The sequence below is a fragment of the Oryctolagus cuniculus genome, chromosome 6, assembly GCF_964237555.1.
Source record: "Oryctolagus cuniculus chromosome 6, mOryCun1.1, whole genome shotgun sequence".
NCBI lineage: Eukaryota > Metazoa > Chordata > Mammalia > Lagomorpha > Leporidae > Oryctolagus > Oryctolagus cuniculus.
In genome coordinates, this window is record NC_091437.1 from 76,732,690 (window position 1) to 76,760,651 (window position 27,962).

The 27,962-nt window shown below is 41.4% G+C and overlaps 1 protein-coding gene across 2 annotated transcripts in view; it reads right to left on the bottom strand.

The window, feature by feature from the left end:
- ST18 (ST18 C2H2C-type zinc finger transcription factor) overlaps positions 1-27,962 on the bottom strand; it is a 125,838-nt gene that overhangs the window by 89,478 nt on the left and 8,398 nt on the right. For both annotated transcript variants that reach the window (XM_017341299.3, XM_017341297.3), the window contains exon 4: positions 26,250-26,280. In XM_017341299.3, coding sequence (XP_017196788.2) covers positions 26,250-26,280 — 31 coding nt within the window. The remainder of the gene's footprint in view (positions 1-26,249; positions 26,281-27,962) is intronic.

Here is a 27,962-nt window from a genome sequence, read left to right on the forward strand (position 1 = left end):
ACATGAGCTGGAGTCTGTTAGCTCCAACCAGTTATAATGTTATTATGTCCAGACTCCCTTGATATCCTCTACTATCATACCTTGTCCTCAACTACCACGGGTGGGTTATGTGAGAGGACTCCTGAATGTCAGCTACAAGGGGAAAAAAGGGTTAACTTAGTTTATAAACAAGATGACTTAGCACTTGCACGCAATATGAAACTGGCTTGCAGGTCACCACTTAGGGTTGGTTGTGAAAGGAGCAGAAGAGAAGAAATCTTCCCAAAGGACAAAGTAACCAGGCAGGGAAGGGATGCAACTCATTCTCAATTTTTTTTTTTTTGACAGGCACAGTGGACAGTGAGAAAGGAGAGAGAGAGAGACAGAGAGAAAGGTCTTCCTTTGCCATTGGTTCACCCTCCAACGGCCGCTGTGGCCTGCGCGCTGTGGCCTGCGCACTGCGGCCGGCGCATCACGCTGATCCAAAGGCAGGAGCCAGGTGCTTCTCCTGGTCTCCCATGGGGTGCAGGGCCCAAGCACTTGGGCTATCCTCCACTGAACTCCCAGGCCATAGCAGAGAGCTGGCCTGGAAGAGGGGCAACTGGGACAGAATCCGGCGCCCTGACCGGGACTAGAACCCAGTGTGCCGGCGCCGCATGGTGGAGAATTAGCCTGTTGAGCCATGGCGCCAGCCTCATTCTCAATTTTCTATGTAGAGAAAAGTAGACAAAGGAAGAAAATATGTGATTTGTGAGCAAAGTGAATAGCTTAGCTGGTAAGGTACGGACTGAAATTTTGTAATAGGAAAATAATAGGTTTAGCTGGGAGATTAAGGACAAGGAGGTCTGAGGGAAAGGTGTATATATGGGTAGACTTACAAGACTTAGCATGAAATGTGAAGATCTTAACCTTGCATAGCAACCCACTCACAGAAAGCATATGCCATGGAAAAGGCATTAAACCACAAATCACACAGAATGATCTGGTCAGATGAAGCCATTCAGCTTCCGTCTTCAGCCTTCCCATGGATGGCACAAGAGGGTCATGAATGAAGCAGCACCAGCAGCAGGATTGAAATATTGAATGGGCCCAGTAGCACAGGATCCCATGAAGACTAAAAACGCTACTCCCACAGGTCCAAGTCCAATCTGCTTTCCAGTATGGCACCATTCCTGGAGGAAACTAAGCACCCACTAGACTTGTATCAATCTAGAAGGGCTAGCAGTCCAATTTGAATGGAATTTGAAGAGATTCTGAGTAAGGGTTTGCCTTTCTTGCCTTCAAAGCCTCAGCGGGTACAATGGAGAGCAAATAGAATATCTGTTCTACCAACAGGAAATCCTCATATGTCTCCTCAGACCAAGTGGCGCACTTAATTTAACAATCATAGGGACACAATCACAGTACTCACTGATACTGGCCTGATAGAGCAAGGAGATAGTCTCTTGAAGGCATAGTTGAGATGTTAGCTTGGGGGTGCTACCTTGTGAGCATGAGGTGTCTTCCTGGGAGGCAATATATACTTTCAGTTAACAACAATTACATAAGGCTATGTCTCTAATAGTCTGAATATATGGGTCCGAGAACTAAGAAGAGGAATTAGGCGTTATGGGGTTTGTCATGACTCCCAGTGAACAACTTGAAAGGCTTCCATATTTAGGGAAGAATGCTTCCACCAGGTGCCACAGTAGGAGTCCTGTTAAATGTAAAATCTGAAGACCACTCCATCACTTAAGCTTCTTGTTTTGAGAGATCATCAGGCAAGGAAAAGTCACCGTCCTGGCAGGAGAAATTGGCACTTATCACTGGGTGTGGTAGAGCTGCTAATACACCTTGAGGGCAGGAAAGGATACACTTGGCACCCAAGGGATTTACTGACTGTTCCAGGCCCAGATTTCACAGCAAACAAACAGGGCAACAACCAGAGAATCTGTAGATCATGGTGGCCAGGGGCTCAGATCCCTTAGGAATGAAGAAAGTCTTAGTCATGCCATCAAGTAAGCCATGTAGACCAGCAGAGGTACTTGGCAAGGATGAAGGGACTAGCAGGAAGAGTAGGAGGAAAATGATCTTAATACACAAAGTAAGTGGGTTAGTGGATACTGTAATGGATACTGTGATGTGTCTCTACCCTCTTCTCCCTCCAGGAGTCAAGTACTCATTCCCCTCTGTTGGGAGTGGTGGGAACCAATGTGACTTCCCTGAGTCAATCTCTAGAATTTTCCTTCAGCCAGAGAGCCATCTATCTTCAAATCACACCCCCAGGGAATAGCCAGTATTTACTCTGGCCTTAGGAAAGGCCAACTCTGAAGAGCAATCTAACATCAGAGTTCTCAGCAGGATTGGCTGAGGCTTCTGTTGTAACTGCATTGCAATTAGGCTTCTCCCTCTGCCCAAGCTCACTTCTCTTATACCCAGCATATATGGTTCCTGAAAGCAGGTCCCCAAAACCTTGTGCATACAAATCCCTGTCTCAGAGTCTGATGTCCACTGAGGTTAAGATGTAAGGAGATCTTGGGTATTAAGGCCATACTCCTTCTCACATCTTTATTCTGGTTGATTCCCTCCCAGACCCCTGAATGAGGAGGGTGAGGTGAAGGCCTGATGTATGTGGGTTTGCTTTTGACCCCATCTGAAGCCAGAATGCAAAGACAAAATTATAATAATCCCACAGAAAACCAACAGATATAGATGCTTTTGACATGAAAGACTAATGGTGAAAAAATATGCCAGGATGTGTGACAACACAGTGAATTTCTTTGACATACGGTTGTCATATGGTTCCACTGGGATATCCATGCATGACGAGTCTTCAAAATTATATATTCAATTTTAAAATCTAAAACAAAATCACATATTCCAGTGACTTTTTCAAAGAGATGCTATCATATCAGTGTAATAAAATATATAAAAGAATAAGATGTGTTCTCTATTTGTCAATAATTCACAATGGAACCAGAGAGAAAGTAAATACAACAGACAACAATAACTAACAGGAAAGAATACACAATTAAATTTGAAACCAGTGACATATGCAGTAGTTGATACAGAGGGTGGGAGAGGAGGTAGACAGGGTAGTTCTAATAGACAATCAAGTCTACTTTTAAAATACCCCTCACTGAAATCTAAGAACCTCACTGCTTTAAGTAAAACATAACCTAAACATTATGTACTAACAAGATGAATGAAGTATCCTAAATTCATGAATCATCTCTGGTAAAAACTTAGACAACTGGGCACACATGTCCTAGGGCAAGGACATGGTGAGACATGATGTCACATTTGATGAAATGCTATAGTTTCTCTGTACTTTTTTAAAAAAAATTTGGAGCATGGTCATCATACTTCTTGTATCCCTCCACCCTAATACACTGTGCTGTGGGATACAGAGACAATTTAAAAGCATTGACGTGCTCTGCCCTTTTAGACAATCAAGAGACAGGACCCTAGGGAAAAGTTCAAGCCCTAGCCCCACACAATCATTTGAAAGAGGCTTGGTGATTCCTAAGAGAGTAATGGTGCACAAAAATATTACATAGCGAGGATTGTGGAGTTATTGTTAATTCTGGAAGGATAATTCCAGGATTCCAGGAGCCAATTCTCTCAGCTATGTCTTAAAAACTTTGTGACCATACTCATGTTTACAGAGCTCTGTCAAGCTATAGTGCCCAGCAGTAAACCTGTAATTTAAGCTTTTCCTATTACTCATGTCATAAATCCAGCTTCTAATAAGTTGTTGCTGTTTATCGATGGTTGGTTTGCTGTCATGGAACACTGATTCCATTGGCAAGGTTATTTGATAATATCAGGTTTATAAGAGAGGAGAAATTTTTTTCCACAAGGCCAGAGCTAATAGAAGCTTTTTCCTTATTTAATTGGGATTAAGTTTTATGAGAAATAAATTAATTGTCTAACATCCACAACAGAGTTTTTCCATGAAATGGTTGAGTGGTTAAAAGCCACATTGCAATAATAATAAAGGGAATAAGAAACTTCCTCTGAACCCAAGGTACTAGGTAAGTGCCATTAAGAAGTATCTGATAAACCTGCAGTTCCCTTCCATGCCTGGTGAATACTCTTTTCTGATGTCTTTATGGAAACAACTTGCTTCTATGCCAACATAGCATTTGGCATTTACCTTGCTTATAAAACTTATCTCTGAATTACAATTGTCTCCTCCCTGTAACCTGGAAACATGTAAAAAAGAACAGACACTGTTTCTTGTTCATTTTCCTATCTCCTGTGCATAAAATAAGCTTGTGTCTTAGTAACATACTAGGTAAATCTTCATTAAAGGTGAACCCCACCCAGATATAAGCACATAAAAGTGAACCATAGTGCCATGCCAACGCTACCTTTCTTCAGGAGATGCCTCAAAAGCCACCCATTGAATGCACAGATGAGGGGCTGGCCCACCCATCTGAGGATGAGCATTCACTGATCCCTATGTACCCTGACAACAGGGTGTATTTTTTCAAGATGATCAAAAAAAAAAAAGAGACATTGAAAAAGAGATGGAAGGTAAGTTGGCAAGTGAGTCAAGAAATCCCAAACTGACCAAATGTGCACGACACTGTGAACTATCAGTTCCAAACTCCACTCTCCAGGACTGAAGACCAGCCACATAGTTTTGAAGATAATTCAATCCTCACAAGAACCAAGTTTTTAAAGACACAACTACTCAATCATTAACTAAAACACTAAGCTTATACCAAAATTGAGAATAGAGTCCAAAGAAAACATAAATTTCCTCCAATTTATACCGAAAGGCAAACAATGTGTGTTATTTAAATAATGTGGGTACTACCAATTCCTCTCTTTAATTGCTCATAGATTGCACAATTCAGTTAATGTACAGCCACAGCTTAACCATACAAGACATAAATAGTTCTTAGGCCTCTTCAGAAACATGAGTTCATGACTCATAAGGATTTTCATAAAAGAGTAGAAGTTGAACATACTAAGATAAACTGAGAAAATTAGTAAGAGATGGATATCATGTGGATTTTTAAATCAAGACACTTAAAGAACTTAGAATTTAAATACAAAGGGAGACTCTGGATGTGAGGGTGATCTGGCTGCGGCATCTGTCACCCCATTGACAGGGTTAATTCGGCCGATCTGGCTGGCTAGGGTGGGTGTCTCCTTCTTCCCTCACTGCTCCATGTCCGCTCCTCCTGAAGCTCCGTGCTTGGTCGAAGAGGATGACCTTCCCTACTAGAGAGGACCGGTCTTCAGTCATGGTTGTGCAAGTGGTTGTGCTCCCCTGCTAGAACCTTCAAACAAGCTCTCAAAGGGAGACTTGTTCTTGTCTTTTGCTAGTAAATTTTGCTTCATTAAAATCACACTGTTATTTTACTTTAATGAGTAATGCTTTAAAATACTTTCTATTAGGTATGTAAAGTAATGATACATACAATGCTACTTCAAGATGTTCATGGAAATGATAATTAAAAGATAAGTTTGTTTTAGGGGCCAGCACTGTGGCACAGGGTTTAAGCCATCACTTGTAATGCGGGTATCCCATATTAGTGATGGTTTGAATCCTGGCTGCTCCACTTCCCATCCAGCTTCCTGCTAATGCTATCTGGGAAGATGATGGCTAACCTGGGAAGAAGAAGCAGAAGATGGCTCAAGTGTTTGGGCCCCTGCCACCCATGTGGGAGACCCAGATGGAGTTTCTGGCTCCCAAGCATTATGGCCACGTGGGGAGTGACCCCATCCCTCTGCCCATTGCTCTGGCTTTTAAACAAACAAATAAATAAATAAAATACCTATTTTTAAAAGATAAGTTTATTTTGGTGCAAAATACTTTTTAGTCCATGCAAATGATTAGTCTTCAAAATGTTCATGAAAAAATGTGAATTATGAAAAAATTATGTTTAAAATTTCAAAATATTTTTCTACCAAAATAAACTTACCTTTTAATTCCACTTTGCACAAACACTTTGTAGTCCCTGTATATGTGGTTTTCTTTTCTTTTTAAAATTTTATTTATTAGTTTCATTTATTTTAGAGTCAGGGAGATAGAGACAGAGAAATTTCATCAGCCGGTTCACTCCCCAAATGCCCACATAATCTGTGACTGGGTCAAGCTGAAGCCAGGAGCCTGGAAGTCAACCTGGGTTTCCCATGTGAGTGGCAGAGACCCAAGTACTTGAGCCATCACCTGCTGCCTCCCAGAGTCCACAATAGCAGGAAGCTGGATCAGAAGCAGAACTAGGACTCAAGCCCAGGTCTACAATATAGGGGTCTGGCATCAAAAGTGCTGTCTTAATCTCTGTAGCAAATTCCCACCCCACATGTATGGTTTTCTATTTATTTTGCTAAAAAGAAGTGTAAAACTAAATATATCAAAATATAAAGATTTTGCTTTGATTATGGAGAAATATAAAAATGAAATTTACATAATTAATGTACATTTGTCTTATCAAAATGACTACTTTTGGGGGGAAGTGTGTGTGTGTGTGTGTTTTTTTAAGATTTATGTATTCATTTGAAAGGCAGAGTCACAGAGATGCAGAAGCAGAGAGAGAAAAAGAGGTCTTCCACTTGCTGGTTCATGCCCCAGACAGCCACAACAGCTGGAGCTGCGCTAATCCGAAGCCAGGAGCCAGGAGCTTTCTCCAGGTCTCCCATGTGGGTGCAGGAGCCCAAGGACTTGGTCCATCTTCTACTGCTTTCCCAGACCATAGCAGAGAGCTGGATTGAATTGGAGCAGCCAGGACTCAAACCGGTGTCCTTGTGAGATACCAGCACTGTGGCAGTGGCTTTACCTGCTTTGCCACATTGTTGGCTCCGGAGAAGAGGTATTTAAAATAATCTTCCATTTAAATAAATTCAAAATAAGATTATTGCATCATCTTAGTGATCTTTGGTAAGTATTTCATTACAGATTGTTTCTGTTAAAAAATTTAAATGTGAGTGAATAACAGAAGCAGCTTAACAATTTCAGTTAAATGGTTTCATTGAACTGAATTCAAAGGAACTCCTTTTTACTTTACTTAGTCAATTATCTGAATTCTTTTTTCTTTCCCTTGAAGTTTGTGTTTCTAAACAAAAAAGAAAATAATGGGAGCAGTGGAATTCCACGATAATGGGAATAAAAACCCTGTACTTATTTTTAAATATAATATTCTTAGAGGACCACATACATTCCAATTTTTAGTGTGTGTTTACAAATACCCAAAAGAAACAGAAGTGTGCTCTCCTTTCATTTCCCCAGCACAGTATTTTATCTGATCTGAAATAGCAATTGTGCTACCAGCAGATATTTTGTTACCAGAATACGATTACAAACATGGTTAAATTTAAAAAGCAGGTGACTCAGGGGCTCTGAAGCATGGTGCGCACGAGGGGATGGTGTTTGGAGTGAGTGGGAGGCGCGCTGGTGTCTGCTCTTCCCTCTGCTGCCAAGGCTGGGTCTACAGCGCCATACCCACAAGGAGCAACCAACCCTAGTGGCTTTTCCCAGGTGGAAAAACGCTGTGAAGCTGGAAACCTCCAAATGCAAAGGAAAAGAAATCTAAAAACGCTAATATCATCATACTACAGACCTCCCTGCAGAGGCTGGTGGGACTTAGTTTCTCAGCTTCATGCTGGTGCAGACAAGATGCGCCCGCCGTGGGAAGCATTTTCGGGACTTTGAATTTGGCTCCCTTCTTGAGCCATAGCTGGCGGGGGACAGGTCACTCTTAAAAGAGCTTCGCTGTATGGCTCTGCTGCAGAGTGCGGTGGGTCATGGACATCCATTGCACTGTGAACTTAATGATATATTTAATGGCTATGGATGGAAACATTGGGCCTCAGAACCATTGAAAGCCAAGCAGTGCCCAGCTCCCAAAATCACCTCCATGAATGATGCAGAAAACTTCATGCTTTTCTCCCTGCATGCATTCTGTTTTGTCTTACTTGGTGGTGTCTTACTGAGAAGGTCTGTGGGGACTGATGTCCTGGGTATCTTCTCCCCGGCTTTTGGATCTCAGGGTAGCACAGTATCCAGGGCTGCCAGAGGTCAGGGCCTATCTGTCAGGTCTCTGCAAGCCAGAGGGAGCTCCTTCTGCAGTCAGAGGAGAAAACTTGCATGGCCTTCCAAGGCAGGAGAAGCACTTAACTTTGGAACCAATGTTGGAGTCATCGCAGTTACTTTATAAACAGTACACAAACTTGAAATTTTATTGCAGGTTGTTAATGGAAGGCAGAACCAGTATGAAATGGGTACTGGCAAAACTCCATTTTGAAAACTCCATTTCAGCTCCCATTTTTGAATGGTTGCATCACAATGGCGTGAGACTGACTGTAAAACGCAATTAGGAAAAGGTCTTTTCTGAAGTTACTCTTGGCCAAAGATAACACAGGTAATTAATATTTCATTTGTGTCCCTAAACTCAAGTTTGGTTGAATTAGCCAGAGTTAATCTCTATTATGCACCATGACCAAATCGACCAAGGATTGAATTCTTATGTCTGTGATGCAGGCACATCTTTACCGATCACAATGATCTCAATTGTTCACAAAGTAAAACTCACTAGCTGACAGTGGAATTGGGAACTCTTTTGTTACAGAGGGTCAATTACTCCAAGAAGCACTCAAACCAGGGACTATCTAAGCAAAACTGAATTAATTTAGGAGGCTTAAGTGAAGACCAAGAATCATAAAGTAATCATAAAGGTCTCACTAATACTCTGATAAATAAGGTATAGATGTCCTTTTCTTCTGTGGTATGAATACTCCCTTAGAATAGAAACTTGTGGCTGGCACTGTGGCTCAACAGGCTAATCCTCCCCCTGTGGTGCTGGCACACCGGGTTCTAGTCCCGGTCGGGGCGCCGGATTCTGTCCCGGTTGCCCCTCTTCCAGGCCAGCTCTCTGCTGTGGCCAGGGAGTGCAATGGAGGATGGCCCAAGTTCTTGGGCCCTGCACCCGCATGGGAGACCAGGAGAAGCACCTGGCTCCTGGCTTCGGATCAGCACAGTGTGCCGGCCACAGCACACTGGCCGCAGCAGCCATTGGAGGGTAAAGCAACGGCTAAAGGAAGACCTTTCTCTCTGTCTCTCCCTCTCTCACTGTCCACTCTGCCTGTCAAAAAAAAAAAAAAAAAAGAATAGAAACTTGCAGAAGGAAAGCTAAATGAAAACAAGGTCAGAGAGGATATGTGCAATGCAAGTGAACAGGGAGGCCAGAAAGAAGGAAGCTCTGGGTGCCCTATGAGTGTGTGTGTGTGTGTGTGTGTGTGTGTTAGAGATAATTGGATGATAGTCCAAGATAGCAGAAGACATAGCAACCCTGAGAGTGAAAGACTAGGAGATACACAAACATTTGAGGTAAAGGCCTAGTGAAAACAAAATAAACCAAACATGTAAAGACAAGATTTCATCAAGAAATGAGTAATAGTATAAATTTTTGGCTTTATAAGTAACTAAGAAACAAGACTTTTTAAAGACCACATGGCTTTTTGATAACTACTACCATAAATGCTAATTTCATTAATTTTTAAAATTTATTCATTTTCATTTTATTTGAAAGAGAGGCTGGAGGTTAGGGGCTGGAGGATATCAAGAGAGACAGACAGGCTTGCACCGCGGCTCACTTGGTTAATCCTCCGCCTGTGGCGCCTGCACTCCAGGTTCTAATCCCAGTTGGGGTGCCGGATTCTGTCCCGGTTGCTCCTCTTCCAGGCCAGCTCTCTGCTGTGGCCCGGGAGTGCAGTGGAGGATGGCCCAAGTGCTTGGGGCCTGTACCCGCATGGGAGACCAGAAGGAAGCACCTGGCTCCTGGCTTCAGATCTGCGCAGCACACCGGCTGTAGCGGCCGTTTGGGGGATAAACTAACGGAAGGAAGACCTTTCTCTCTGTCTCTCTGTCTCACTGTCTAACTCTGCCTGTTAAAAAAAAAAAAACCCAAAAAACAAAAACGGAGACAGATCTTCCACCTGCTGGTTCATTCTCTAAATGCCTGCAACAGCCAGGTATGGGTCAAGCTGAAGCAAGGAGCCAATGCAGATCTCCCACACAGCAGTAGGGACCCTTGTACTTGAGTCATCACCTGCTGCCTTCCCAAGGTACACATTAGCATAAGATGGATCTGAAGCAGAGCCAGGACTTGAACCAGGCACTCAGGTAGTATCTTAACCACTGCACCTAATGCCACCCCCTTGCCAGTTTAATTTCTTGACATTTCCCTGAATGCAGAGACTTGGCCTATATATCTAAGTTCTTTTTTTAGTTCCTGAGCTAAGTAACTGGAAACCTACAGATACACACAAGGTAATTATTTGGTAAATATGAAAAACAATTGTCTGATACATGGAATGCTTCCATTTATCCTTCTGAGCATCACTGAAACATGAGTCATTTGATGGAACTCACTGACATCCTGTAGTAATATTTAAAAGGAGCACCATGTGTTAAAAGAGCCAAATGATTAGTCAGGATCACCTATTTGAACACATGACTATAACTATGTGTATATTAAGTGTATATATAACACAACTCTATATATGTTTGAGTGTGCTCATGGGTACATACGTGTCTGGAATGTTTTAGCACTCTAGTATATATTGAATCAGAAATAACTGGCATGGAAAGGCTATCCCTGATCTATAGCACTAAAAACAAAGTCTGCAAGTTCCATGATCACTTCCAGGAACCCTGAGTCCTTCTATACATACCTGTGCCTTCCATCACATCTAGTACCCAGTACCACAGCTGCTAAGGAACTGCCCTTCTCTGGCCCATCTGCTCCCAGTCCCTCCCCAGGGGAGCTGCAGGTGCTTGGGGGTCAGATAGATGTAGCTCAGCACCGGTTTGTCATTACCCACCTCTGGGCAGCCTGGCCACATTTCCCGACCTCACTGGGGCTCCAAGGATGGTTCCATACTTCCATCCACCAGTGGCAGTGGGAGGGGCTTTTTCACTAGTGTCTATATCATAGTTCAATATTCTATAACATACCTTTTTTTTTTATTTTTACAGGTAGAGTTATAGACAGTGAGAGAGAGAGACAGAGAGAAAGGTCTTTTTTCCGTTGGTTCACTCCCCATATGGCCACTACAGCCTGCGCTGCACCCATCTGAAGCCAGGAGCCAGGTGCTTCCTCCTGGTCTCCTGTGCAGGTGCAGGGGCCCAAGCACTTGGGCCATCCTCCACTGCCCTCCTAGGCCACAGCAGAGAGCTAGACTGGAAGAGAAGCAACCAGGACTAGAACCCAGGGCCTATATGGGATGCTGCCGCCACAGGCGGAGGATTAACCAAGTGAGCCACGGCGCCGGCCATCACATACCATTTTAAAAATAGTTTGTGCTTTATTTCAGATTACTATAAAGCTGGTCTTCCTGATAAGGTTTGAATGTCCTCTCCAAAACTCATGCTGAAATTTAATGGCTATTGTAACAGTATTGAGAAATGGGTCCTTGAAAAGGTGATTAAGTCTTAAGAACAAAGCCCTCAAGAGTGGATTAAGACTGTCATAGGAGTGGGACCAATACAAAGTGGGGTGGGTATCCCTCTTCCCTCTCTCTATCACATGCTCTCTCACCACATAATGTCTTCAGCCTTGTTATGTTGCAGCACATAACAGCAAGAAGGCTCTTACCAGTTGCAGCTGATTGATCTTGGACTTGCCAACCCCCGGAATCATCAGCTAAATCAATCTCTTTGCAGTCTCCTGTTACAGCAGCTAAAAATGGACAAGATGTGTCCCGGGAATGCCACAACTGACAACACAGATTTTGCTCACCTAGACCACATGGGCAGTAGCATCCACTTACAGAGCTCAGGATCAATTGAACATTTAAAAATGTTTGCAATGTGTCTGAGACACAAACAGTGTTCCTGGGTGGGGAAAGGCTTGGGACACTCAGTTTATCACTGACACACACACTGATTGGAAATACTTCTGGGAGCTGTCCTGCACATCATATTTCTAAGGATGTTTCCAGGGTAATTAGGGATCCCGAAGGGCAAGCCCGTTTGTAGGCATAGTCTACTAAATTGCCAAGAAACTGTTCTGCATGTTTTAGAGATGGCACTGTGGTTAAGCAACCATTTGCAAAGCTGGCAACCCATATGGGTTCTGGCTAGAGCCCTGGCTGCTCCACTTCCAATCCAGCTTCCTACTAATGTGCCTTGGAAAGCAGCAGAGGACAGCTCAAGTTCTTGAGCCTCTGAACTCAGGCAGGAGACCAGGAAGAAGCTCCTGGCTCCTGGGTTTGGCTTGGCCCAGCCCTTGCCATTATGGCCATTTGGGGAGTGAACCAGCAAATGGAAGACCTCTCTCTCTCTCTCTCTCTCTCTCTCTTTCTCTCTGTAATTCTACAATTCAAATTAAAAAAAAATCCTGAGTCATTAAGGCACAAAATCATAAGAAGACAAGACACTTGAATTTTAGAGTACTGGCCTTTTTTTGTACATGATTTCTCATTGCTTAAACAAATGAGGCTATCTTGTTAAAGATGAGTAGATGAAAGTGGGTGCAAGGTAATGGAGTGAATTGTGCTTCATAGCGATTTGAGTGACAATCTCTGTTCTTCCTCCTTTGTTCCCCCAGTTGACTAAACCCACCGCAAACTTCCAGAAGAGTTTGCAATTTAATCTCACTGAACTCACCCTTAGAGAGTGTCTGCTTGTGACACAGGAATCCCCTAGGCAGATATATGCTGATGCTTGTTCTGTTGTTTTTGCTTATGTAAATCTCTTTTATAGGAACTACCATAATGTGCTTTGTGACTTTCAGGTTTTTACCTTTCAAAAGCTGTGAGTTCCTGTGTCTCATTCCAGTGCCTTCCATAATGCTCACAACACATTGATTCAGCTTTTCATTAGCACCACCATGTGCTAAACACCATTCTAAAGGTTACGAATATTATTAATAAGACAAGAGATAACAATTCCTGCTCTCCCAAAGCTTGTGTTGTCACGAAAGGACAGATTAGAAATAAGGTGGATAAATAGTTGGATTGATAAATAGTCAGAAAACGGCTTTGTTTTTCATGAAAATAACAGAGAAGGGGGATAAGGAAAATGGAGAAATGAGAGGCTTGAAAATTTAAAGGTTGAGGTCAAGGAAGACCTTGCTGGGGCTAACATTGTAGCACAGTGGGTTATGCTTCTGCATGTAGTGCTGGCATCTTATACCACAGTGCTACTTCAAGTCCTGGCTACTCTGCTTCTGATCCAGCTCCCTTCTACTGTACCTGGGAAACAGTCAGTGGTAGCCCAAGGACTTGGGCCCCTGCCCCACACGTGGGAGACCTGGATGGAGTTCCTGGCTCTTGAATTCAGCCTAGCCTAACCCTGGCCATTGCAGCCATTTGGGGAGTGAAGCAGCACATGGAAGATCTCTCTCTCTCTCTCTCTCTGTCACTGCCCCTTTCTCTCTGTCACTCTGTCTTTCAAGAAGATAAAATAAATTTTTAAAAAAAGGAAGGCTGTGCCGACAAGGAGATATTTGAGCTAAGACATGAAGCAAATGAGGGATCGAGACACACAGGGATGTAGGGAATAGCATTCCAGGCCAAGGAAGGGCATTCACAGGCTTGAGGCATTGGTCTGACAGATCCAGTGAGGAGCTCAGCTGGGCTAGGACCAATGGAGAGGGCAGAAAAACCAGGCCACAGTAAGGATTTAGTCTTTACCTTTGAAAAAAGGGAAGCACATTTGAGATTTTTCTGGCCACCTTGTAGAGTGAACTGAAAGCAAAGAAGGGCAGAAGCAGGGAGACCTGTGAGGAAGTAACTAAATCATTCAGGTGAGCCACTGTGGGCTGGAGCCTGGAGATGAGAGGTAAGAAATGGTCAGGTCTTAAATGAGAGGCTTCATTGTGTTTGGACAGATTGGAGACAAGGGAGACAGATTCCTGGGCTTTGGTTCTCCCTCATGTGCTGACATGGGAATGAATTCCTGGGGGTGTCTGAGTCATGCTGGAGAGCTGGATTTCAAGTTTGGATGGGCCACATTACAGGTTCTCATTGGGGATCCACTGGAAGATGTTGATGACACGGTGGGCTATTTGGGGAAGAGAGGAGAGCTGAGATGGAAATATATTTACAAGTAAATGCACTGAAAGCCCCCAATGAGATCACCAAGCTATCACTAGGAAAGAGGATCAGGGATGCAAGGAGCAAGTGACTGGAATGTGGAGGAGGAACTTTAGCAAGAGGAGCTAAGTGGACATAGTCCAGGAGGCAGAAGAAAACCAAGGAGCCTGCAGTGCCTAGAGGTCAAGTTTTTCTTTGAAAATGGAGGTTTTCCAGCCCTTCCATCAAAGCACTCAAAACTCAGTGATCTGACCGTGGGTTTCGCAGGGGCTCTAGAGCAATTACCAACAGTACCTTAAGGAGTGAAGGATTTAAAGTAGCTTTATTCTCACAGGGGCAACCTGGAAGAACAGCTTCTACTGGCAATGCCCACACTGAGGAAGGCAGAGATCACACTCCCCAGGGCAACTTGCAGCCAAATCCCTCTACACAGGTTTCACTCTCTGGCCCTGCTGTGGGAGGAGTCCCTGGAGACACATGCAGGGGGGCAGGGCAGGGCAGTTCTTTGGGTATCATCCCCCAGGTGAGCCTCTTGCACACCCTGGGGTGTGCCTGTTCTTGGAGCTGAGAACCACAGGGAGAATCCTTAAAGCAAACCTGTGCTTGAATGCCTTTCTTCTTTATCTGTGCTGCACTGTACCTGGCTGGCCCCTCCTTCCCTCTCCTCTTAAATGCTCACATATCCTGGCAGGAACTTGCTTTCTGGCCTGGTAGCTCCAGGCTGCTCCTGTCCCCAGACCCATGTAGCTGATCTGTTGGAACAAGGAACTGAGGAATGAGTGTGTGACTGGCTGTTCCCAGTTCTGTTCCTTCCTGATTGAAAACAACCAAATGAGATAGAGGGAGGCACTGAGAGAATGAAGGGTCCCTCACTGGGATGGCTGATACCTTAATAAAACAGAGTTATGGAATTTTACTTGTAATAGACAAATGAATTAGAAATGATAAAACACAGAGGAAAATGATTTGTCACAGTGGAAGCTTTGTCACCCAGATGGTCTCGAAGGGGCAGAACTAGATTGTGAAAAGAATGGCTCTTACATCAGGTGTTCTTGTCACAATGCAATAATTTGTTTTCTAAAAAATGAAGGGACAGATTAAGAGAGAGAACATAAGAATTTGGAAGTAAAGAAGGTGCAGGCACATTGAAGACTGAGAGAGAATCCACACGTTAGGAGAAACGTCTTCACAATGAACTTCTAACTACATTACTTATTCTCAACACAAATAATGATAGATTTAAAACAAAATAGGAGTATGAGGGTACTTCAAGAAGTTCATGGAATGGGCACCTGTTTGAGTCCTGGTTGCTCCACTTCCAATCTAAGTCCCTGCTGATGTGCCTGGGAAAGCAGCAGAAGATGACCCAAGTGTTTGGGCCCCTACAACCACCTGGGATACTCAGAAGCAGCTCCAGGTTCTTGGCTTTGGATTGGCCCAGTTCCACGTGTTGGGGCCATTTGGCAAGTGGACCAATGGATGGAAGACCTGTTTCTCTATAACTCTACCTTTAAAATAAATAAAAAATTTTACAAAATGTTCATGGAGGTATAGGCTATTTGTCTCTTAATTAAGACAGCATATGGGGTGCTTTCATCCTTTTCAGAGTATCTGGGTTCAAATCCTGGCTTTGCTCCCAATTCCTGCTAATGGGTACCCAAGGAGAAAGCAGGTGCTCACTGTGTATTTCAAGTGACTGGGTCTCTGTCACTCAGCACGAGAGAGCTACATTGAGTTCCTAGTTTCCAGCTTTGGTTTGGTGCAGTTGTTGTGGGCATTTGGGAAATGAACCAACAGATGGAATCTCTCTCTCTTTACCTCTCTATGTCTCTCAAAATAAATAAATAAATAAAAATGAAAACACTCTGGAAAATAGGATTAAATGACAAATTTGTTTTTGTGTAAAAAATTTTGAAATTGATGTATATTTCACAATATACATTTTCCATGAACTTATTAAATAATTAAAACATTTTTGCACAAAAATAAACTCATTTTTAAATCTCATCTTCTATGAACTTTTGGAAGTATTTTCACATTTCTCTAGTAACATCATGTATGAGGGCTGCAACAGGAAATGAAATGGATTCCTTATCCTTAAAAAGTTGGCAGTGTATATAAAAGGCAGATTTGTATATGATAAATTACAGTTTTGAAGAAATATGGTATGTTCGTTTTTTATGTTCCGAACCAAACTGTAAACTCGAAGGAAGAGGCTTTGCTTTATTTTCTGTGGGTGGACAGATGGGTAGATGAATGAGTAACAAAATAGCTATGATTCAAAGTAATAAGTGCTTAGAACAGACATGTGCAGATGCACTTTGGGAACAGAATGGACCAAAGGACCAGTCAGTCTGGGAGGCCATGGGGCACTTCACAGAGTAGGCAATGTTAGTCTCGAGCCATACACACTCCATATGGGGAAATATAAGGGAGAGGATTTTGCCAGGCATAACCTGTAATGGAATTGAGAAGGAAAGAGTGTTTCTTAACATGAAAAATAAGTTGCCTCAGGCACAGAGTTTCTTTAAAAAACAATATGGTAATGGAATTACATAAACAAAACTCTAGTGGTAGGAGATGCTTGGGAAACAATATTTTCTCCCATAGGAAGGAGAACATAAATGAGAAAAAAGATATGCAAGGAAAATATCAGGTGCAAAAGCAGCAAAGGAGAGGTGCAAAAAGCAAAGCTGACCTTAGAAGAAAGGATTTACTAGAAGTGAAATGTCAGGGTACTTCAAGAGTTTGGGGAACGTGAACCAGGAATCAGGCCTGGAAGTGCCATCTAGGAAAACATTTCATCAGTCTAGAAGACTTCATGACTTGACCTTTGAGTACTTCTCCAAGGTCATACCTGGGCTCCTGTGAACCCAGTGTGTGTCTTTTCCACCACTCAAACCAGTCAAATTTCAGCTGAGGGCTTGTACTTGAGTTGTAAGAAGTCACACATGATGAGGAAACATAGACAATTAGAGCACATGATGCTTGGGTACTAAAGGCAGTCCATCTGTCAACAGGTGAGATGCGTTTATCTCAGTTCACAATTGAAGCGGGAAAAAAAAAAAAGATAAGGTATCCAAAACATTATTTGTTTGCAAGTGTATGATGTCATGGAAATGGGAACTCAAACAGGTCTAGTTTACTTAAAAGATAACAAGAAATGAAATGCTCTTTCTGATGATGCAAAAAAAGAAATGGTATCAAATAATTCTGTTTCATTGCAGACCTCAGGAGCACATCTAAGGGAGAAGATATAGAGCAAAAGGTGTACACAAACTATGAAGTGCCCGAGCAAGTCAAAAGCAGCCATAATCCTTTAGTGGCCAAAGTCTCAAAGTCATAGAGGAATTAGGAGAGATTTTTCAATCTGCTTGAGACATCTTAATTTAATACTTCCAGAGCACAATCTAGATAGCTATAGGATCACCTTCAGAAAAATTATAAAATGGTATTCAAATGTCCTTCCTTAAGTTTTCTTTCTAATGATACAGGGTACTTCAAACAGTTTTTGGAAAATATACATTAGGCTGTAAATAATATTCATGGAGTTTCTGAATATAGGACCCCAGCAATATGTGCTCAGTGGTCCTCAAGGTAGCACCTTCCATCCTTACCATCAAAAAGTAAGTCTTAATCTTTATGCACCAAAATAAAATATCTTTTAAAAATCTGTATTTTTAAAATTTATTTTAAAGGCAGAATGACAGAGAAAGAGACAGACAGATAGATCTTCTATTTGTTTTGTTCACTCCCCAGATTTCTGCAACTGTTGGGGCTGAGCCAGACTGAAGCCAGGAGCCTGAAACCCAATTCAGTTCTCTCTGTGTATGTCAGAGACCCAAATACTTGAGCCATTATCTGCCAAACTGCAGGATCTGCATTAGCAGGAAGCTGGTTTGGAAGCAAATATCAGGCATTCAAAGCAGACAGTAAAATAATACAGAATATGGGCAACCCAAGTGGCAGCTGAACCCCTACTGTGCCACAATAGCCACCCAAGCTTATCTTTTAATTTCATTTCCCACAAACCTTGTAAAATACTTTCCAATAATAATTAAGAAACACCTGATTGATTTCAAACACTTCCAAGAGGTGAAAAATAAAGCCTAGCAAAAGACAAAGGGTTATGCTTTTTGCTACACTACTGTCAAAATTGTTTTGTATCTAGCTACTCTTAATTCAATGGAAATGCAAATAATCATTAACATTTCCCAATAACTTGTAGACCAAGATAATTCCAAAGAAACCCACAATCCTGATGTTTCTGCCAGCCTCTGCCATCAAAACTCAGCAATGGAGAGAAGAACTTTGCTAAGTAAAGTCTAATCTATTATCCCCAAGGCTTGTGCTTCTTGAACTTTACTATGCACATGAATTCCTTATAGATTTTGTTCAAAGCAGATCCAGTTGGTCTGGGACAGGGCCTGAGAGTCTGTGTTTCTAATTAGCTCCCAGGAGTGTTGAGGCTCTGAGTCAGGGAGCTCTAGGGTCTTCTTTGGAAGAAGATGGAAACAATCTCTCCCTCATACAGCCTGTAGCATTTTGCTTGCATAGCCCCCAGTGTTGCTACTACATAATTCCCTGGGTTTATTACCAAGTCATGCATTGTATATCCACTTGTATTAGTCAGCTTTTCATTAGTTTAACTGAAATACCTAAGAAGAGCATCTTAGGAGGAAAGAAGTTTTACTTTGGCTTATAGTTCAGGGGTTCACATTTAAAGTTCGAGAGGCTTCGATAGTCTAGCTATTGATGGAGAATGGCAGTGGTGGAACAGGAGGGGAGGGACAACTACATGTTGAGACAGGAAGCAAAGAGGGAAGCTAGGTTACACTCAAATAATGAACCCTATTGTGATAACCACCTTCTGAAGGCACATCCCCAATTACCTAAGGATGTACTTCCAGGTCACCTTCTAAACATATAACCAGATCAAGCCTCCACCTTCAGGTCATCAGTCTATTATACATTAACTTGAGATTTTGGGGGTTAAATTTCTGCATTAGTTTGGGAAGTCAAATCCTAGTGAAACCATAACACCATTGCATTATCTAACACTACACTGGTGTACAATCAGCATTCAATTAACAAATTGCAAAGCATATATTCATTCCTCAGTCAATACTGGCAAATTCTGCAGTGTAAAAAGATTTATGTTAGAAGAAAATAAAAGCTTTTTTTTTTTTATTTTTTGACAGGCAGAGTGGACAGTGAGAGAGAGAGATAGAGAGAAAGGTCTTCCTTTTAGCCATTTGTTCACCCTCGGCCAGCGCACCACGCTGATCCGAAGCCAGGAGCCAGGTGCCTCTCCTGGTCTCCCATGGGGTGCAGGGCCCAAGTACTTGGGCCATCCTCCACTGCACTCCCGGGCCATAGCAGAGAGCTGGCCTGGAAGAGGGGCAACCGGGACAGAATCTGGCGCCCCAACCGGGACTAGAACCCGGTGTGCCGGCGCCGCCAGGCAGAGGATTAGCCTACTGAGCCACGGTGCTGGCTTTTTTTTTTTTTTTTTTTTTGACAGGCAGAGTGGACAGTGAGAGAGAGAGACAGAGAGAAAGGTCTTCCTTTGCTGTTGGTTCACCCTCCAATGGCCTCTGCGGCTGGCACGCTATGACCGGCGCACCGCGCTGATCCGATGGCAGGAGCCAGGTGCTTCTCCTGGTCTCCCATGGGGTGCAGGGCCCAAGTGCTTGGGCCATCCTCCATTGCACTCCCGGGCCACAGCAGAGAGCTGGCCTGGAAGAGGGGCAACCGGGACAGAATCCGGCTCCCCGACCGGGACTAGAACCCGGTGTGCTGGCACCGCTAGGTGGAGGATTAGCTTCTGTATATAAAGAGAATCAAAAATGAATCTTGATGTGAATGGAAGGGGAGAGTGAGTGGGAAAGGGGAGGGTTGCGGGTGGGAGGGACGTTATGGGGGGGGAAGCCATTGTAATCCATAAGCTGTACTTTGGAAATTTATATTCAGTAAATAAAAGTTAAAAAAATAATAACAAATAAAAAAATAAAAAAAGAAAAGAAAAGCTAAGTGAATGAAAAAATTATCTCTGTAGGTAAGCTCTGAAAATTCCAAAACAAAGTAGAAGTAAATCCTCACATGCAGCCTGCAGCAGAGCTGGTTTCCCAAACATTTATAAAAAAATGTATGACTTCTAGAGGTGTTAGTGCCTCAAGTTCTCAATGTCTACAACATGTTGGTTGACAGAGGCCACCGATATCCTTGGGTTAATATTTTGGCACAGAAGGTCAGGTAGGGGAAATAAAGCATTTTTCTTGTTCTTAATTTTTCCTCCAAGTGTCTCTCAACTCTCCGGACATTTATTTATTAGCCCCACAGTATTTTACCAAAATACAGACATTATAATCCATCTATATATTATCTATCCATCCATCTGTCTGTTATATAAAAAGGCAAAATTACAGAGAGAGAGAGAGACAGAGAGACAGAGAGAGAGAGAGCGAGAGAGAGAGACTTTCCATCACTGGTTCACTCTCCAAATGACCACAACTGCTATGGCTGGGTCAGGCTGAAGCCAGGAACCAGGAATTCCAACCTGGTCTCTTACATGGGTGGTAGAGACCCAGGTACTTGGGTCATCCTTCCCTGCTTTCATGGTATATTAGCAGGGAGCTGGATTGGAAGCCGAGCAACCAGGACTTGAAGCATTGCTCACAGGGGATACCAGCATTGCTGGTGGGAGCTTAACTCACGGTGACAAAACACTGAACCCATATATATTTACTTGAAAGACAAAGAGAGTAAGAGAGAGAGAGACAGAAAGAGAGATCTTCCAATCACTGGTTCACTCCCCAAATGGTTTCAACAGTTGGGATTGGGAAGGACTGAAGCCAAGAGCCTGAAACTCTATCAAGTTCTCCAACAAGGGTGGCAGGAGCCCAAGCTCTTGGAACATTCTCCCCTGCTTTCCCAAACATATTAGCAGAGAGCTGGTTAAGAATCGGAACAGCCAGGATTCAAACCAGCATTGATATATGGGATGCTAGACTTAAAAATCATACAACCAATTCATATAAATAATTTAAAAGGGAGGATAGTTGCAACTTTGTAATCATCAGTACAGGGAAAAATATGGCAGGTTTTTTTTTTTTTTTTTGTAGGTCAGCATATGTTTCAAATTTCATTAGTTTATTGATAATGTTTACATTAATATTCCCTCCAAAATGCGGATGACAACATGGCATGCTGGAGCCTGAAGCAGGGGTGGACATTATGGTATAGAGGTAGGGGTTACTGGAGGGTGGGAGACACACACTAGGCCACAGACAGAAGTATGTTTTACTTTGGGTTCAGTCACTTCTTAGTCAAAGCTATGCTTAAAACAGCCTCTCTGAACATAGCTCATGAGATAATGCAGACAGTGTCAGTTATCTTAATTACCTTTTGACTTGTTGCGTGGATCCAATTAGATGCTGGGCATATTGTTTTAACCACTTATTCAAAGTGCACCTCTTGAAGGCCTACTCTGTGATAAGTTCATTACTAAATGATGTAAGAGGCTAGGCAAGTATACAAATTCACATAACATTATAGTTGATGCCATTTCCCTGTTTCACAACAACTAAAACAACAAACTTGTTTTAGTTTTCATTCTTGTCAAAAGCTTCCCCAACATGTTTTCTATGTTTACTGTGCACCACAGTAAACATTTAGTAATCTCCCTGAAATGCTTCAGTTGGTGTCAGACCTCCAAGTCACATAGTCAACACCAAGTCTGGTCATTGCCCAGAGGCGTCAAGAAGATAGTGGTGGCCCAGCTATGAATGCCTCCCCTGTCCCCTGAATGGTTACTTCTCTCTTCCTAAATTAGATCCTTATTATCAGTTTCTTTGGTTTTCCTGTTTTTCTTCTCCTTCAATGTGGCTGATAGACAAAATGGGTTTTCTTTGAGGTATCCATTTCTTAGATTCTAATTCATAAGTTTGGCCATAATACATGAAAGATATATTGCCAACATGAAGACAGTAGATATGCTATCAAATATCCAAAACAGGCATAGAGCCCATGTCTGGAAGTGTTAGCAATGAAATGAAAGAAGGTTTTTCCCTTCTTATATTGAAATCTGTGATTAAAATTATTAATTTCCTTTAACTTGGATGATAGGTTTATGGATCACTTACTATCAGGAATCAGTTTATTTTCAATTTTTCTTTAGCTGTAATCTCAAAAAATTTTTATATAGCGAGTTGCAATAAAATCAGGACTACTAAAAGAAATTTTTGTCTTAAAAATTCCAAAAATAAAGTTGGAAAGAAAACTAACATCAAAATAAAATATTTAACTCATCTACCAAAAGTCTTTAGTTAATGAAACAAGAGGAAAAAAGAGAAGCCGTGTAAATCTGTAAGTCACAAATATTGTCACATACTAATGAAACATTAATAAATCTATACTGGTTAGAGAGTTCTTAAAGTATTTAGCACACTCAAATTTACAAGCAAATGCTAAATGATGAGGTTTTAAATGAAGTAACAAATTATATAAAATAAACTGAAAAGATACTCCAAAATGAAAATTTGCATTACAAAACTTAAGCCAACAAATTGGTAAGCACTGACAAACCAAGAAAGGACTCTGGGATTTGGCTCTAATTTACTTAAGAGCCTTGACTTCATTTGTCTCTCTAAGTAGTCACACAGGAAAGCCATTTCAGAAGCTAGAATATATTTTCCTAATTAAAAGAAAGGGGCTGAACCTGTATAAAACATTTTGCCAACGCATGAGACAATTACCAATATTAGTAAATGCACTAGCATGAGGTTCAGATTAAGGATAATAGTAATAAAAGAAAAGAGCAGAGATAATTCAATGCTCATGATTTAGAAAGACGCAAGAGAGCTTTCTCCACACCACCTGTAACCTGAATTGTGTTAGAGGAAAAACTGGAAATGCTAATAAGGAATATGATTAAAGGTGGGCCTGTGGTTATAAATTGCTTTTTTAATGGTGATGATAGTGGCTGACATAGAGTATAATAAGAAGATGAAAATGTCAGTATCAATTTTTATTAGTGCCATGAACAATATACAGTATATTTAAATTAGCTTCATTTGTATTAGTATTTTTGTAAGTAGTCTCTCTAGAAGCAATAATATATCCAATACATTCTAAAAAGAAGAACTACTTAAAGTGGTCAATGCTCTCTTTTCAAAATAACCATAACTTTTGGGGAAGGAAAAACATAGCACATTTACTCAGCTACTCAGGGTTCAGGCACCCAGTGGTGATTACGGATCACAACAAATCTTTGGAATAAATTGGAAATGCAATTGTGGGAAATGGATAGAGTTGTACAAAAATTAAGAAGGCATTAAAAATATAAGCTTCCCTTTAAATCAACACTGTTTTCCTAAAATTTGTATGGAGCAATAATTTGAGTGCACGTCCCAATCAACTTAAAGCACTTAAGAAACAGCTTGAGCCTACTCAACCTAAGCATGATCATGATTTTGAACATAAATAATCGCAAAATTTAAGATGATCACTCAGTAATTTTTATAAACCTGTTCTTTTTAAAGAAAAATATACAAATTTCCCAGTAATGAAGTTTCCCAGTGATGATCACCAGCTTTTAAAGTTACTCAAATAAAAAATTAGAGAAAATGGAATGTCTGGAAAAAAGGTAATTTTTAGAAAATTAGAGAATAAAAAACACTGTTATTTTTAAATAATACATATTTCTGTCCATGTTTAAGACAACAAGTCTGTTGCAAGATGAATCATAAGGGTTAAAATGTAGAACTTTGAATATTCAGCTGTTTGAGGACATGAACAGTGAACCATTTCTATTTGACTTATGTTCCAAACATTAGTAACCGTGTGTGAGAGAAAGTATCCCCTGCTGGTCCAGAAGCTTCTCTTTGAGCTAGCTGGAAGTCCCGTTGCTTGCCACTTGCAAAACCTTGGGCTATTCACATAAACTGTTTTCACTTTATTTATACTTGTCAGTTGTACAACCTTGGGTTATTTACATAAACTACTTTTATTCTATTCACCTGAAAATTGGAATAGTCATGGTTTTGTCCTTATAAAGTTATTGTGATGATTAAATGAGATAATAGACAAAGAAAGCTTGAGTATCCTGCAGGTAAAATTCAGTAAATGTTAATTTCATTATAATTATTAACACTAATAATATCCTTGAATGTTAATTTATCTTTCTCTACAAAAGGTTATATTAAATGTTTTTCTCTGCTACTTCCTTCCCTTTCCTGTATGAATTATATATTTCTTAGGCTAAAGCACACATTAATTCCTTAAAAATTCTTTTTATTGATCTTTCTTGACTTATTTCTCAAGTCACATCTTTTTCTCCTTCTGAGAGTTTGATTCCCTATAAAGACTTGATGGTTCCTTCATTAGGGGAGCTGGCCCTGTTCTTAGGGGAGCATGGCCATGTGTTCACAGGCACAAAGTTTTGTAGAAAACTACCAGGAAGACATCCCGTGATATTGAAAACATATGATGCACTTGGAGCACTAATCTTCCTACAGGGCTCATGAAGTCACCAAAAACTAGGGATTTTTAAATGATAGTTGATTAAAAATAAGAGCTCTGGCCGGTGTTGCGTTGCCATCTGGGATGTTAGTATATCCCATATGGGTGCCAGTTTGTGTCCTGGTTACTCTACTTCCAATCCAGCTTCCTGCTAATGTGCCTGGGAAAGCAGCAAAAGATGTCCCAAGTTCTTGGACCTCTGCATCCACAAAGGAGACCTGGAGGAAGTTCCTGGCTCCTGGGTTTAGAGAGGCCCAGCCCCATCCGTTGTGAACATTTGGGGAGTGAACCAGCAGATGGAAGTTATCTCTCTGTGTCTCCTCTTCTCCCTCTGTAACTCTGCCTTTCAAATAAATACATAAGTATTCAAAAAAAAGAAGAAAAACTCAAACAAGCCAGGTAATTAATTTTATCCTGTCCAGTTATGTGCCTGTACTTCTTTTATGTAAATAGTCTAACAATTAAAATTTTAATGATGAGATCATCACCTAAGCAGGATCATGATTTCTACTAACAAACTTCCATGTAGGAGAGCAGAAACATGAGTTCTGCTAGGAAAAGTTTTCACTAAACAGGTAAACCAAAGCTCTGACAGGATGCACCACACACAACCGGGAGGCAGCTATGACAGCCCATGCTTCAAAGAATCACAAAGCACAGGTGCCTGGAAACAGAGTTATGTAAGCTGCTAAGGTATATATTCTCAATTTCAAGTGTGCCAGACACTGGTACACATCCTCGATTTTTCAAACATTTCCCTAAGAAACACGTAAGACCATCGCTGCTTTAAGAAGGTGGATTAAATGGTAGATTCTGGATATTCTGGATTTGCAATAGCAAATCCAGAGAAGAGTCAAGGGATCATGTTGTTCCTGACAGGAAATGTATCATCTGCATGTATTTCTCTTTCTAAAAGGTACTGTTTAAAAACTATACCTTGGGCCGGCGCTGCGGCTCACTAGGCTAATCCTCCGCCTTGCGGCGCTGGCACACCGGGTTCTAGTCCCGGTCGGGGCGCCGGATTCTGTCCCTGTTGCCCCTCTTCCAGGCCAGCTCTCTGCTGTGGCCAGGGAGTGCAGTGGAGGATGGCCCAAGTACTTGGGCCCTGCACCCCATGGGAGACCAGGATAAGTACCTGGTGCGCCGGCCGCAGCGCGCGGGCCGTGGCAGCCATTGGAGGGTGAACCAATGGCAAAGGAAGACCTTTCTCTCTGTCTCTCTCTTTCACTGTCCACTCTGCCTGTCAAAAAAAGAAAAAAAAAAAAAAAAAAAAAAAAAAAAAAAAAAAAAACTTGGTCACCAGATGGAACTGAGTATTTCTTAAAAAAGTGGATAACTTAGGATCTGGCAGATTCATTAATCAGGTTGACAGCGACACCCCAGTTCTTCACTGACCATCAGTGCAAAATCTGACCATGCAAGTCACGTGGAAAGAGTCAGCACACATTTCTCAAAGGAAAGTTGGAAATGACTCAGCTTACCACAAAACGTAGCTGTGTCTTGTGGCCAAAATATTGGGTTGAATGTTTTGGATAAATTATCAATACAGTTGTTCCTCCTCTCTGCTGCTTTGGTACAGGGACAGAGCCTAGTGAAACAAGCCTGTTGGCTTATTCTTCAGACCAAAACAAGGATTCTGGGGCTTGGAAGGTATGATTCATTCTGTTAATTAAAGCCTATCAACATGAGAAAAAGCAACAGAGGACAAATCTTACCTGAGCTCGTGGATTAGAGAATCCATTGGTACTGTTAACAAAAACAAAACAAAACAAAACAAAACAAAAGGACTCAATCAGTTGATGGTTTTCAAAACTGTGTGATTGAAACTTCTTGTGTGCCTAGAGCTAGCCATCAACAAATGGCTAGTTCAGTTCCTCATTGGGAGGCTTGTTTTTTTTTTTTTTTTTCCCCCAGTTCTTGTTGGGACTTAAAAGTCCCTGTCTTTAGAGATTCATAAAAAAAGACTTGAATTCATTTTCAACAAATTTTGGTTTTGATAGAAAATTATTCAAAAGAATCCCAAGATTATTTATTTTTAATGATATTAAATAAGCACTCAAAGGAAACTGGCAATGCTTTAACTAAATGGATGTGCATAGATTTTGTTTTATAAACTCCCTCCAAACAGAAAGGGAGGGATAAGCTTCAGACATGTTCGTATCAACAAGTTTCTAAAACAGGAGGAACTCACAGAAAAGAGCTTTGATTTTCCTGACTGAAATGATGGGACCTAAAGAATTCATGTTTATAAATACCTGCCTACATGAGGATAAGCAGCATATTGGGAGAGACAACAGGTGGTTTTAAAGATTACTCATGCTCCATGAGAAACAGTTGTTTCATTTCTAGAACATTTTGGCTCTATTTAAGGGTGTACATGCATGTGCCAAAGGATTTGAAGTCCAAAAAGAACTGCAAATTAAAAGACCCACATTTTGAAAGCATGATATAATGGTGTGTTTTAGACATTAAAATAAGAGATTCAAATAATCCAGATACAATCTCTAGAATGCTGGTATTTATAGCAAGCATGAGTTTATCCTAAATAATGAAATGAACTGCTTTTCTTAAGCTTGTATCCTATCAGGAAGTTTGTTGAATAAAAGTGGAGTGTTTAAAAAAATTATCCTTGAATTCATTGAAATTTGTGGGATTCTGGACTTCTTAAAGAAGAGGGATTAACTTATTTGATTCCACTGATGAACACATAGCTAAGGAAAGCATTCCACATTCCACGTGATGGGCTGCTTGCTACTATGAATCTCAAAGCACTTCCAGAGGAGCCACCCTGACTCAGCTTTTTCTCAGTAATGGGGACTCTTGGTGGGCTGGCGGGCTGGGGAGCAGCTATTCTGAGTGTTTACAGAGGCCCCATGAACCTCTGATTTTCTACATAGAATTAAGGATCACAAAAATATGGCTAATTATAATAAAGGTTATTCTCCTTAAGGGATATTATTGCCAGTCAATCCTGTTTTCCAGATGTTTAGATCATCAAGGGCCTGTTTATATTTCAATATTACATCACCATCTGTTGGTTACAAAAAGCAAGGGATAACCGGCAAGTTAAACCTTCCAAACATTACTTTGCAGAGCAGCTGAAAATTCCCACCAGGGAAAGTCAAAAAACAAACACCATCATTTTACTTGAACTAAGTTTAGTCTGGGAGCTGCTCAACCAGATAACATAAAAAGCAAAACCTGCTCTGGTAATAAATTAACATTTCGGTCTCTTCCCTGGGCCACTAAGGCCACTTACGGAATCTGAAGGTCTCTATGAAACACTTTCCCTTGATAAACTTTAGGTTGTCCACGATGTTCAAATCTACTCAGGGTTACATATTGTAAAAAGAAGCATCATTTGGACTTTTCTGATCCCTTTAACTCCTCTCCTGGTTCTTAGAGTTTTGTCTCTCCCAATGCCAAGA